The sequence below is a fragment of the Echinococcus granulosus genome (assembly GCF_000524195.1).
Source record: "Echinococcus granulosus chromosome Unknown EG_S00004, whole genome shotgun sequence".
Classification (NCBI taxonomy): Eukaryota; Metazoa; Platyhelminthes; class Cestoda; order Cyclophyllidea; family Taeniidae; genus Echinococcus; species Echinococcus granulosus.
The window spans coordinates 1,993,662-2,008,022 of record NW_020170384.1 but is presented as its reverse complement, the minus strand read 5'-3'; the positions used below and the strand labels follow the sequence as shown (position 1 = coordinate 2,008,022).

At 42.3% G+C, this 14,361-nt stretch overlaps 2 protein-coding genes across 2 annotated transcripts; one reads left to right on the top strand and one right to left on the bottom strand. All coding sequences in view use genetic code 11, as the record gives it.

Moving 5' to 3' along the window:
• Positions 1 to 2,509: 2,509 nt before the first annotated feature.
• Positions 2,510 to 7,168, bottom strand: EGR_01189 (Transmembrane 9 superfamily member; the record flags this gene model as incomplete). Its single annotated transcript, XM_024490438.1, has 13 exons — positions 2,510 to 2,659; positions 2,738 to 2,827; positions 3,192 to 3,311; positions 3,517 to 3,580; positions 4,610 to 4,869; positions 5,464 to 5,621; positions 5,850 to 5,982; positions 6,027 to 6,097; positions 6,137 to 6,420; positions 6,467 to 6,622; positions 6,649 to 6,805; positions 6,842 to 6,947; positions 6,980 to 7,168. The coding sequence occupies 13 exons, from the start codon at positions 7,166 to 7,168 to the stop codon at positions 2,510 to 2,512; spliced, it is 1,938 nt and encodes a 645-aa protein (XP_024355257.1).
• Positions 7,169 to 7,482: 314 nt separating this feature from the next.
• Positions 7,483 to 14,177, top strand: EGR_01188 (JNK-interacting protein; the record flags this gene model as incomplete). The annotated part of the gene is made up of 9 exons (XM_024490437.1): positions 7,483 to 7,761; positions 7,799 to 7,919; positions 8,226 to 8,436; positions 9,590 to 9,666; positions 10,136 to 10,214; positions 11,671 to 11,727; positions 13,225 to 13,534; positions 13,578 to 13,942; positions 14,015 to 14,177. The coding sequence occupies 9 exons, from the start codon at positions 7,483 to 7,485 to the stop codon at positions 14,175 to 14,177; spliced, it is 1,662 nt and encodes a 553-aa protein (XP_024355256.1).
• Positions 14,178 to 14,361: the final 184 nt, after the last annotated feature.

Genomic DNA, 14,361 nt, shown 5'->3' with positions numbered 1-14,361 from the left:
TTTTAATTTACCAGACTTGTAAAGCTTTCCCAAAAGGCACTAGTGCGCAACCGATAATACCCAGTTTAAAGCACCGCTAAGACTTCAGGCTACCAGGAGTTATCCGTCGACCTTGAGAGTTTTACAGGGTTAAAGGATTAATTTAGATTCTCGCACAAAATTAGGTGCGAATAACAAAAATAAGACCTTATATATGGCTTTTATTTAGGAGCATATCGCTCAGCATTAGTAGTCGCTAATACGTTTAGGTAAACAATGTACAGGGAATTATGTAACGGCTTCCCATATTATGCTTATGCAAAATGTGGTATGGTGTACTAAACCCCATTTCGGACACAAAATGGTTTCTAACATTATTTTTATAAAGAGGTTAGGAACAAAATGCAGGTCAGTTCTAATTTTTCATCAAATGCGGAATGTTGCAAATTAAAATAAGAACGCTTTTAAAATTGCTAAATAGAAGCTGTCAAACAAAAAAATTGGGACTGTCGACATATAATTTTAACCCATCTGCCCATTTATACTAGTGATACCGAATAAGAAACAACTTTCATCACGCTTAACTCGCTTTGAACCAATGCTTTATGGCGGAGCATGCGCTAATACCGTATGGGAAGGCTGAGATGCTCCTAGCATGGTTTGAGGTCCACACTGTACAGCAAGAGTACGATCTGAAGTGATTAGAGTGCTTTGCAGTCAGATAAAATATTTACTATCTTTGACACACTTTGATAAGCCTCCGCGTCTGCCATCACAGCTTTGACGCTATTTTAATGACAGCTTACGGAATAAAAACATCAGTCATTGAATTTTCTTGCATGTAAAAGGCAATTAGATACTACCACCACTTATGTATCCCGATAAATCTACTGTTTGGGGTTTTATCCCATTTGTAAACTGAATTGGGGTGGGGGGAGATGCACTAGCTCCGTACTGCCCAATTCGTATCGGCATAGCTGGTTGTAAGGAAATTGCGAAAAAAACATGCTCATCAGATAAAAGAAATGAAAGTTAAGGTAGCTTTACAGGTCTAATGGACCGCATTTAGTCTTCTTTCCCACTTTGTTCCTCTTTTAGTACTGTACAATCTTCTGAGTTTCGCTTAGCCAGCTGAGGCGTAGGGAAGGTATCGCTTGTTCACTTAATTGGCACCATCATATAGGTACCGTGGGCACCTCCGTAGTGGACTTTTCCGTATGGTTCAAGTCTAGTGCCGCCTCAGTTGTTGATGATATTCTTGCCAAAGTTAGGCGCAGTTTTTAACTCTTCCCTTGGAAGTTCCCACACATCCATCTATCCGCAGCAGGTGCACTTCAAAACATTTGTCCTTTCAGGCTAGGTTCGTTTGCTGCTGTCACCGATGCAGAGTTCCGAGCCTTCGCTAAAGTCGCAATAAACCACAGCAGTATGGAGCAGCATAGATTAATAAGGCACGGAAGGGTTGGTAGGCTACTGGTATAGCATGAAGTTCCTACTGCAAAGCAAAGTACAAACTGCAGGGGCTAAAGTCCAATCACTGCATTACAGGCGTCTTAGCTTATGTGGCAGTTTTAGTCCTCTGAACACGAGTGAGTCATCGTTTTTCCCAACTTCATTAAGATCTAGATTACTCATCTTTGGAAAACTTGCCCATGAAACCGATTTAAGCAGGATGTATTCCTTTGCCTCTATTAGTCCATGTTGTAGCTACCACAGTTTTCCTTGGACCGTAGTGACAACAGTAGCAATGAGATTTGTTCAGGTACAAATGGACTGGAAAGCTACATGCATGTCGAAATACCACTAAGTCAAAAGGAAAATAAGGGCCGTGGAGAATGAAGAGCCCAAATAATAAAGGTGCAAGTGTGGCACTGGCACATTAGGTCGCAGGAGCAAGGCGATCCATTGAGCTAGTGACAATTGGCGCTAATCTAGACCCACCCTGAATTCCTCAACCTTGGCGTTTTTGAGGCTGCATAAGAACAACCAAGGAAAGACTTCATCATGCGGAGACCCGAAAGCCAGTCATTAAGCCATCAAACGCATATGCATGTTTGCTGCACCAGTGCACTGCTATCCGCGTTGTCGGTCAGGATTTGACCCAACTTAGAATTTTCAGAGTCCTATTTTACGGAAACGACAAGCTGAATGTCTTTAATTTCGTGATATCAATCCACTCACGACTCCTAAGCGAATCGACAAGCCAATTCCATGGAATAAAATCCTCGCTCCCACACAAACACACCAAGAACTGAAAACAACTAGTGTCCGCTGCAACTCGGAATGTAGGGAGAGCTAAAGCTCCTGCACCCCATGCCCAAAGGAACAAATTAGATTTTGTTAAACGAAAGAAGCATGTACTTAATGTTGGAAGAGATGGCCATAGTTTGCGAAGAAAGAAGCACCAAGACAGACCACCACACATTGAAGGGAATTAACATAAGCACAGATACGCACACACGCAGCTACACTGTTAACACAAAATGAGGGATTACTCAGAAAGGGGGGCGCAGAAGGAGCACACCCTGTCTTAGTCAATCTTAATAGCCGCGTAAATCTTCTGCAAAAAGGTGAAGGCCGAGAAAAAGCCGATTGTGCCTGTGAGAATCCAAAATGTCGCTGTGAGAATGGAGCAGTAGCCGAAATAAAGCAGCGTCGAGACAAAACTTGTGATCTCCAACTGAAATGTGGGAACAAAAAGCATGGATAATTTAACCAACCGAAGAATCTGATGCGGACACAAAGACGACAAACGCACCCGCGTTGCAAAGTAGTAGATAGAGTAGAGGAATAGGTAGGCTGCTGCTCCACCGGAGGTGATGAACGATCGCCACCACCAGTGGTAGTCCTTAACAGAGTAAGCACAAATGAGTGACCCCGGCTCTGGCAAAACTGCGTGCAGACACTCGGCATTGGAAATGCCAAATTAATAAAACGACAGATTCAAAACGCATTACTTGCTCAAATTTTCCACCAAGTTGAAATGCGGATTTGTTTGGTAGCAAAGTGGTAAGCATATGATGAGGGATTGAAAAGGCTTTGACAAGATCTTAACGATTCTACATCAGAGGAGCCAAACGTGTCTTCTAGGGTGTATCACATGGATACTGAGTACTCTTACTAAGGCAATTTAGCAGTAGCGCAACAGAGAACTTTCATTAAGAACCCAACAGATCTACTTGACAAAAGTTGGGGAACAGTACGCAACCCACCTCACTGCACAACTGGAAGTAGGTCGTCACAACAGCAACCTGAGCACAACTGATGATGAGAATGACAAAGACAATAAATAGAAATCCAAAGAGATAGTAGATCTGCCGATTCCAGAGAGCCTAGAGAAGAGGAAATGGGGTCATTGGTGGATCTTGACAGAATAACAGCGTGACCGCATGGCTTGTCGTGTTATGTATACAATACTGAGAGGTTTGTTCTAAACAGAGAAGACAACTCTAAAAGAAGCAGATTGTGATTTGCTATCCACCACAAGAGCAAAGCACCCGCAGGTGTTTTAAGAGCAAACAAAAATTTCCAACTTACATTAAAAATGAAGAACAACTCGATAAAAACGCTGCCGAAAGGCAGAAGTCCACACAACATGGTTCTAAAAATGAAAACAAAACAAAACTTCGGGTTCTTCGTACCAGTCATGGTTTAGTAGTAGATTACTCGCATCTAGACAAGAAATTTATTTCATTAAAAAAGGTACTCGAATAACAATGTGTAGTTTTAACAGCAAACATTAAATAGATAAGGTCTCTTAACATGGAATTTATCTCCCAAGATAAATATCATTCTAATGTATCATCCCCTTCCCAACGAGGCACAAGTCATCCGCAAATTTCACTCTTCAAAAACAGACGTAGTCCTAGGCACCATTTCTGCCTCACTGCTCAACCGCCTGTTTCACATGTGACAGTTTAAAGTCGAAAGGGTGAGTCATTGCTGGGTTAAATAGGAATATAAACTACGGAGAAGACAGCAGCCCCAGTTCACAATCTTAGGCGGATTTTGCAGCAATATAAGGTCGTCGATTGTCTGAAAGAAAAGAACTTTCTTTCAACTGATTAGTTTTGGCTGTTTCTGATGAAGCAGAAGTTAGGTTTTTGTCGAGATTGTTTGGGCTTCACCAGGAAATTCATGGAAAATATGTTCATCTGGAGTCCGCCACCACCACACAAGGCAAGCACGGCCTTCTGCAGATAAGGCGGCACATCTCGTAGGGGATGCAGAGTGGGTTGTAAGTACATCATTCGAGTAATTGCTTAAAAATTGGCAGCTGTTAAATGTATTGCGAAATACTGCCCTGCTCTATTCGTTACAATAAAAAATTCTCGGAGGCTACATATCAGAGACAGTGAAAGAGAATAGAAAGCAGGTTATTAAAGATTGCTCGCGTAACAGAGACGTTCTTATATATCCTGAATTCAGTATAGCGCAAGAGAAACTTGACTGGCTTGTCAAATAATTGAGGACACTACTAGCTTTACACTGTTCATAAAGGCTCAAAATTCAAGCGAGAATTATTGTTATGCAGTAAAAAGATAATGATCCCATACTATAAGCTTGCGTGGGGCGAGTACTAGGTAGTCGGACACCTCAGCGAGGGAAGTTGCTATCAAAGATTACTTACGTAATAAAGATGTTCTGATGCATCTTACGATCAGGAATGGCACGAGGAATCTGATTGGTGCGCACTGGTTGCTCGTAGGGGCGTTTGCGCATCCCGAAAAAGAAGCCTATGAAGACGAGGGGAAGAGAGACGAGAAGCCAGAGGGAGAGAATACTTAGAATGGTGGTGAAGGGCAGGGCTGCTGAAGATCCTTTTGCCCAGAGAAAGATGTTGATGAAAAGGCACACTGCCAGAATTATGCCTGGGTAGAGCAAACCGGTCTAAAGGAGGATCAGGAAAGTTATGAGAGAGGCTTACCAATATTCGTCACACAAAGGTCAGGATCGTATTGAAAAAAAGGTAATGAGTTACCTAAAAATGAGCTATTGGCGGTAAAGAAGGTCAGCCAATAAGAGCTTAACAAAAGACGAATCTGGTCATGCTCATTGGCGACCTTTGTACCGAAAATAAGGGATCACATTTCTGAATTGTAAATTGCACCTAGGTATCAGATCATAGCATCGAATATAAGCATTAAATTTGAAGATGCTATTTTCGGATTTAACACATAGCAAGCTCCAACAATGGAGAGCGTAGGAATAATAACTACACACTGAAAATAAGAAGTTTTCCGTGGCTAGTATCCCATGGCCGTCACTATAATCATTCCGTCAACGCATGGAAACACCAAAGTGAGAGGTGGACCATTTAAATACAGTTTTAGGAACCATCAAACACATATAAAAAAGTCCCAAAACCTTCAGTATGATCATAGAAGTCTAAGTAATTAAATTAGTAGTAGATTTTGGGCAAAGTTGTCATACGAGCATCAGATGAAAGCTGAGGGAAACACAAATTAAAAACGCTAAACTCACTAGTAGAGCAGTAGATTTCCAGTAGAAGCCACGCATTGTCTTGTAGATACGACCTGAGAAGTAGCCGGCAACAGCCCCCATAAAGACATACGTGAAGATGACGGCGCTCAGGAGAGCTCCTCGTGAGGCAGGAGATAGCATGCCAAGCATTGCAAAGACTAAAGACGAAGAACCGAAAGGACATAATGAGGTGTGCTGGCGTGCAACACGACGTTAAGATCAAACACGGAAGGTTACAAAGGCATGATCTCATTGCACTAGGAGAATTAACCCAGGTAAGGCGATGTAATTCCAAGACTGCATGCCAAAATCTGACTACAAACAGAACGATTATGAGAAAATTAATGACAAAAAGGATTCGGGTACTTTCATGTTATAAGACTTACAGAGGACGATAAGTGTCATGCAAAGAAGTTGGACACCCGAACCGACAAAAGCTGCCAGCAATGCACTACGCCTTGGAGGTCTAAAGACATCACCATGTACTAGCTTCCACCCCGATTCCTCAATGATCTCCTCCTAAAATTCAGACGTGCTTTTAGCCCAAAATGGAACAAGCTTACAGAGTCCTCCTCTCTGTTGTATGAGGCAATGTCACGTCGGAGAGTTTTCAGTAATATGACAGACATAACAGCTAAAGGAGAAATGAAGTAAGAGTAGGAAAGGGGGCTACCAGTGAGGAAAATGATTATGATGATAGAGTTTATTATTGAAAACCAGTGAATTTGGCCATCGCTTGTGTTGAGGTAGATATCCCAACGTGAAGCCCATTCGGTGTCCGAGCTCACCCATTCAACCTCATAGGTGAAGCTGAAATCCGCTGATGTGCCCGGTCTAAGGGTCAAAGGAGCCCGTTCTCCATTCACTATGCCACACGTCCCGTCTTTATTTTGAATGACATCCTCACTTCGAATACTCATGGGTTCGATGGTTACACCAACAATACGATAACGACCGCTAAGGAAGAAGGATGTAATGGAAAGCGGAGTCGGAAATCGCCTACTTCACTTCGTGATATTTCACCAAAAACTTCAAATGATTGTTTAAGTATACTTCATTTCCTTTTTTAAATCCAATTCGATAGCCAATTTCATATTGGTTCTGAGATTCCGTAGAACGCTCTACAGCCACAGGAAGATCGTCCACATCACTATCAAAGCTAGAGATGCGATACAGTTATCCTACATATTAACAATGTATTCGTTATCAATGAGGTGAATTAGAGCATCAATCTTCTTGGACGAAGTTGACACTGTATGACACGCTTGCTTGCACCTAACATTTGTTAGCATGTTAATATTGAATGGAGCCTCGACAACACGATCGCCACGCAGAACTTCTCCTGAGAATTGTGGGTAAGGCAACCATGAAATGTTACCAATGTTAAGGTTCTCATAAACACGCTTTCCTTCAAGATCACAAAAAGATAAATAATCATAGAAGTCAATCGGTAGTTGCGTATCAGAACTCCAAACTTTAACAGCCTAGCACCTGTATGAAGGTGTTTTCACATTACCTTGACACTTATAGCATCTCCCACACCGTACTCAACTGGTGATAAACCAGGGATGTAAAAGCAAGAAGAAAAAGGAACTAGAAATGCAAGTAAAAGTACGGGTATTCTCATGGCTACATCCACCAGACTGGTCACAGCAGAGCGAATCTTCGAGTTTGGACCAATCACAACACAGTGTCCTATCATCATCACTATTACTGAGGCGATCTCATTTAATAGTATCAAAGTATTTTGGACTTTTATATTTATTTTGTAAGAGATCAAGTAATATTCTGATGCTGCAAAAGGCAGTCTGCCATACTGAGTGAGCGTAAAGCACTGCAGGCTTAAAATAAGCCATTTTATTCGCACTAACATGAAAACAGCCCACTTCGCGCCATTTTGATTTAGTGAGGAAGGCTACGCTCTGTGCTATTCATCCCTGCCTTCGTCTGAGCATGCGAGTCCTGGTATTTTCCGCACGGCATCTTTTTTGATCAAAATCAGAAACGGACACTTCTAGAATGGAATCAGTTACGGATTCATCATCAAATTACCTCTCTTCCCATGTTCGAAACACTGCTTCACTCGTGTATTCCGAATTCGAGCGCCTTGTAGCACGGTACGGAGAGGGGGTTGTTGACGGAATTGTGCCCATCATGATACAAACCCTTGAACAAGTTGACCAGTTACATGAAGCTAACGAGCTATTGCAAGCATCCTGTGCCCAGGATGGGCTGAGAGTAGAGTCGTTGACTTTGAAATTAGATCGTGAAATCAAAGCTAGGCGCGCAGCAGAGGAGGTAACAATGCATATTTAGCTTGCGAACTTCACTCTAGCGGGCGATAGCTTTGGAGGATGAAATTGCTGAGGTAACGATACGGATGAACGAAAAGTTTGCTGATTCTACTAGGCTTATTCGCGTCCTCGAAGCAAAATGCGCTGCAGCCAACGAACATGGTGGGATTTAATTGACATTGACATCAAATTAGTTACTTTCCACCGTACATGTTTCTTAATTTTTGCAGTCTATATCGGTTCGTTATTTGCACTTTTTCATTCTGATAGTGTTCTTGCCTTCGTTTTTATTTTTGTCCTTCTCTGTTCACTTTATTTTGGTTTATAAATAGCTGTTCCAAGGTTTGTTAGCTACACTTAAATGACAGGAGTTTTATGGACCCCATTTTGGCACCTATTCTTGCATTTTTTGGTAGTTTTTAGAGATGGGTAAGTAAGACGCCTAAGCGAGACTCCACTTTGTCTTAGTCATTCGACAGGAAGCAAAAGAGGCTGAGCTACAACGGGATTTGGCCAACGCACAGAATCGTTGCAATGAGCTCCTTCGTTCTCACGTGGCTCATGTTGAGCGCGTTTGCAATCATGTGCATCCCCTCATGACCGAGAGATCCCTCCTGTCTGAGTTCCACCACTTCGTAGGTCGTCTTTTACTCTCGTTTGCCCATCCACCCTTTTCCGCGTCAGCCCATTTCGATGCTTATGAGGAACCGTCTAAATCGATGCATATCCAACTTAAAATAATTTTTAAGCTCATGACAATAATTCTTACTTGGACTCACCATTATTCGTGATTGAGTGAACGCACGCTAGAAACAACCCACATTTCTATGAATATTCGATTAATTTGTTAAATTTATAATTTAAACCCCCTTGTTACGATTACGCAGGAGTGTTTTCATTCGTTTTCTATTTCAATAGACTCCAAAGGAAGGTATAAGCCACCGGGACCCAATAAGTCCGACAAAAGGTAATTTGTTAATTTTGTGTAATAATCGTCGTCTTAATGAAAAAAAACGTGAAATCATTCTTAAAATGGGTTTTAAACGATGTTTGTGTTGCAGAATTCACAAATACTGATCTACTTCCTAAATAATTACTCGCTGGGGTGAAGTATCTTTGCTGCCTTTTTGAACTTGTGAATAGCAAAACCCATTAGAACATTATTAGAGCTACAGCCCATAACTCTGCTCTGAGCTTAATGCCAATACTGTCCCATTGTCGGCAAAAAGGCAGCATCTAAGAGATTTTATTGCTAGCGCAGATTAGCTTCAGCTTCTGTGTCAGCGTGTTATTCATGTGTCATTTTCGCAACTATTAAACACCTCAAGTTGTTTGCAGAGTAAACATGGGGTTATTTGATATTTTCTCATTATATTTGTGTAGATATTACCCAACAATCACCACCACCATCACTACCATCGTCAGATGATGATAATCCTGGCGAACCCGTTTTCGACACGCTTGACGAAACGGAAGTCTATTTTCTACCTCCTAAATATTTTTTTCCATAGGCTCTCATTAGAATTGCTTTTCTTGTTGAGGAACTTATCAATTCTAGGAATGAGGGGATGAGGCGCTGTTTAAGTAGTTTCTAGTTTACAGGCGACTACTACTTCATTTTTCGCGCTCGTATAGTTATTATTCACAGGACATATATATATCTGGGCATTCTGCTGTTTTAGGTATCCGATTAATTCAAGACGATCTCAAACAACCCTTGTTTAATATTGAAATGTAAAAAAACCGACGAGAGCGCTGTGAAATTATTGCGGCAGTCCTTGAAGACCTTCGATTAGTGCCTCTCTACTTAGTAGAACGTCTCTTTTTTATAGGACGGATTATGAGCAGTATTTGAGCGAACAGCCTCAAAATAGGAAAGTATCCGAGGTTTCAGATCCCATATCGGAAGGTAAGCAATTTCGTTTGTACTGCCAGCCATTTTTAGTCAGTGATGCTTCGTGCATGCGGAAGTGGCTGAATGCACATCACGTATGTATTTATAACCACTTTTGCGCGAAGTCGCTTGATTTTATATGAACGGCTTTACGTATGTGCTTTTTTCGAATTATTTTCCGATCAACGCTTGATCAACCACCTGTGAAATTACCTCTGCTTCCTTTCCATGTGTTTTTTTTTTGTACAAATAAAAGTAATGCTGCTTTGAATGGCCATTTCATACTTTAGCATCAGATGGCTGCGACTTTTTGGGCAGTAAATGTAAGCATGCCCCGTTTTTTCATGCACCTATTATTCACTTCAGGCTCATCTAACCGTTACTGGATTTTGCCACTTTGTTGCATTAACCCACCAACCACCTAGCCGGAATGACTAATCTAACCTACCGCTAGACGGTAAAGTTCCCCTTCTCCTGGTTTCAGCCCTCGAAGCAGAGGTGAAGAAACTGTTGGCCGAGAACCAGGAGCTTACTGAGATGAAGCAAGTTTTATATTCCTTCTCGTGGATTTGTTGTAGGCATAGAGCTAAATGGTTTCGCTTGAGTTAGCAGGATAGACTGGTTGAGAATTGCAATTTAAAACATTAAAATATGGAAACTAGTCCAATGAAAATGAAGTAGTCGGCATTTGCGGCACCTATTCGGCTGGTTACGTTGAAAGTCTATATCTGGAACATTATGTATATAGTGGTGATCTAACTCAGCCCCAAAAACGAGCTCGAAGTTAGCCGCTGTCTGAAAGTGAAGCATTCAAAGCGCCCACTCAGCCTCTAGTGCATTAAATTCACCGTTTGAGAACTTTCAACTTATTTGGTAGCTCTGATTCGAACATTTAATAAATGCAGCCTATTCCTTCGGAAGTCAAGTGAGAGGTCAGTTTACGTTATTCATTAACTTATTTTCCATCAAGCTGACCGATCATCAAACACCTACCGCTGGTATTCAAACAACCAAACTTTTCCCACTGACTTTCAACCGTCGGTATTGTCACAACGATAGCTGAAACAACTTCGCTGGGCCGATTCCCAGTAGTTGTCGGATTACAACATTAACATTGTTATTCATGGTCTTGTTTTGTTGATATTGGTGAGTTCGAAAATGTGAAAGTTCCCGCAATCGTCGATTAGGAAAGCTCGAATTCGCAGGGTCGACAAGTTCACATCTCAGTTCTTTCTACTCCGGACCCTGCTTGGAGTGCTTTTAAGTCATGTCAAAAATACAAGGTCAGTTTACTGGTTGAGTTATGACAAAGGTGATCTAAGTAGCCAGTGCGAAGTGGATTTTCATTTAATGGCGATGAAATCAACTTAATGTCATTTATCGAGTATCGGTTGGAGGCTGGGAAAGTGTTGCTAGTTTTGGCTGAGGAAGGATAATGGCAAAATCCACCCTACAAGAAGCACCCTGAGCTACTGGAAACGCTCGACGATACCTTACCGACGTGCCATATGGATGCAGATTAGTATTGACTTAAACTTCGAAGGAATTTAAGGTTCAAGCCTGTGCGGCATGGGAGCCATGTAGATCACTTGCAGACTCTCTTCGCCTGTCGTGACCAAGACGACGAAAACATGCGCAGTAGAGGGCTAAAAAAGGAGTGCGAGAGTTGGTTGGCAGGATTCTAAAATTAAGCCTCAGAATTGATAAAATCAGATGAGTTTCTACTGACTTGGAAAATGGTAAGATAGTATTTCGTGACGCTCTAAGTTAATCTAATTTGCCTGTTTGCTACATAGCTTGACGTAAACAATGCCTAAAACTGACAAAAGCTCTGCAGTTTCAGATTTGATTAAGGGAATCGGAGCGCCGCACGCATGATGCTGATGGCGAACGTGGTAACTTGCGCCCGATGCAATCATCTCACCATTTTCAAGTGCTCACTTACATTTCTTTCCATTACCATTCTTGGATTAAATCATATATAGGCATATTCTTAAGCATCACATTTCTTTTCTTCAGGCGAGCTCTCAACATTTTGAAAGATGACCTATTGACTCGCATTGACGACCTCTCTGGGTAAGCATTTAATTGAAGGATTTACAAGTGTTTTTTCAGAAATATGCTCCATGTTTTACCTCCTTTACTTGATTCCAGTTTGTAAATTTTGTAACTAAGTCGTAGGGTTTCAAACACCTGAAACTGGACATTGGTGACATTTATTTGGATATCCTGGAAACGAATTATACTCCCTTTTAGAAATGTGTATATTGCTTTGAGCTCGGTTTAGCATGAATGATCGGTTTGTTGGCCCATTCAAGACCGTAAGTTTATTCTCGAACTGCTAAGATGAATGCCACTGGAAATAGTCCATTCAAGAAAACAAGCAAGTAAACATTATTGAAGCAGCTCTCCAGGCAGCTTGGTTCTTTATATTCAGACAAGACAGCTGTAATGTTCATGCCATTAAATTGAGTAGATGAATCGGGAATGGATTAAAATTCACGTAGGGTGCCATTCCATCAACTATCTACAAGCTTTGCCAGTTCAATTGCCACAATCATGTTCAACAAGTCGGATCTATTGTTGTCAAAGTTGTACGAACTCCGCAATAAAGGGACAGCTACTGTAGCGTCTGAGCTACCTCTGAGGACGTTACGGGGCGTACCATTATGGAAGTAGATGCCTTATGGAAACGCGGCAAGACTGAGAGGTTATCAGCTCTAGTAACAGGAACGGAGGAAATTTCATCAGTATTTAGACCGATTCATGAAAGGCCGAAAGAGACTACTGAGATGAACATGCAAATAAAACTAGTATCGTTCCATTAGATAACTTCTTACTTTGGAAGTCATTTAGGCGCTCCCCGTGGGAACTTACGTTACGACTGTCGCAAGTTTTTCATTTACTTTCGATCAACAGTGAGATGGGATTGGAGGTCATACAGTGAATGCTCCCTACTTCAATGGTAACAGTGTGTCATGGATTTGGACGGGAATTCTAAGTACAGCATGGTAGTAGTCTCCCAGAGGAATATTTGCCTTAAAGGCGAATAAGGGGGGACATCGTGTCTTCAGATTGTGCTTATACAACACCGCGTTCGTAGCAAGATTGCAAGCAGTTCTCCAAAGGCTATTTAAGTTCATTACTTTTAAATTGAGCTTGACAGAAGCCTTGCTGTTATGGGAGCTAACACGCTCTCCTTCTCTGACGCCTTGGTTTTGTATTTAGCCAGTAAAGTGATGACAGTAATTTTTCACATCAGGCTCACTAACATCAAGATAGCAACCCAGTTATAACCGACGACTTCTTAAGACACATGCATAAACAGGTAGCCTTGTTATAAACGTGAAGGAGGGTTGAGATGCTAGAAGCTTTGATTAAATGCACAAACTGAACAATGTAATCAATTAGCCAAACCAAACTGCAGCCTTGAAGGCACTTCTGCTTTTCACTCACGGCTTGAATGTCTCCTCCTACACAACATAGTCCTGTGACTCGGTAATTACATTTAGCTGTATCTGGAATTGATGAGCGACTATTCCTACCAACTCCTAACTGACTTTGTAACTTCAGGCACAACATAATACTTAAAAGCGACCTGAAAACATGTCAAGAGGAGTTGGTGACGGAGCGTAAGCGGGCGAAAGAGCGAGAGCGTCAGCTTATGCAACGCATTCAGCACCTCACCAGTCGACTACGAGCCATGGAGAAGTTACACGAGGGTAGAAGCGGTGGCGCTTTCACGAGATGCGCCTCCCTGGATCTGGATGACGAACCCTTAACCGTCCAAGCGTCTCGACGAAGACGGACCCACAGCTGCTCTGCCGCCCTGCCGACAATGAAGTTGTCTAAGCCGGAGCAGCAACAGAGGTCGGATTCCCAAGTGAGGTTCTAGTGGACAGCTTCTGGTAGTCGTTATCTTGTAGTCCTCACTCTGTAAATATGTGTCTCAGAGAGCGCCACCGGATCGAGTTGGAAGTGACAGCAGTAGTTCAAGCGGTAGAACGCTGAAACTAACTAAACGGGAGATCGCGCGGATACTTGTGGAGCGCAATTACTACAAAGAGCATTATCTGGAGGCAAAGAATAGGTTGTATACAATTGAGGACACCTGTCGTGCTCAAGCCCCCGTCGAGCGCATGCGCAAACGCGAGATCGCATCAGTCCTCCTTTCAAGAGTTTTCCAGTCGGTGCATAACTTCGCCAGCGACGTAGCACAAGGCTTCGATGGGCTTATTGCTCCTGTGCCGCCACCGCCACCCAGTCGAACATCAATTGCCTTGTGGAATATGTAGGTCTATCCCACGTTCGCAGTGCCAAAAATTTTGGGAAAAAACTAATCTCAACCGCTCGTCCCATGTAGACTCGGTAACTTCGTTGGACAAGCTGTGACGTACACAGCGGACGCGGTGATCGGAACAGGACACGACCTGCCGCTAGATGTTTCAAGACCAGTGATAGCAGCCAACATAAACTCCAGACTCCCTATCGCTCCACCACAGCCAAGGAGCCAATCGCCCTCATGACAAAGCCCATTGCGGACGCATACTATTTCCCACTTTCCTAGCCTTTCGCTATGTACCACCTGACTTCCGCCATGCAATTATACAGTAAAATTTTCTACCCATATCGAAGTCGCTTCCTCAAGTTTAATCAACCCGGCCAATTGCGAGAACGAATACGGATAAACTGCCGAATATTTATTGAATA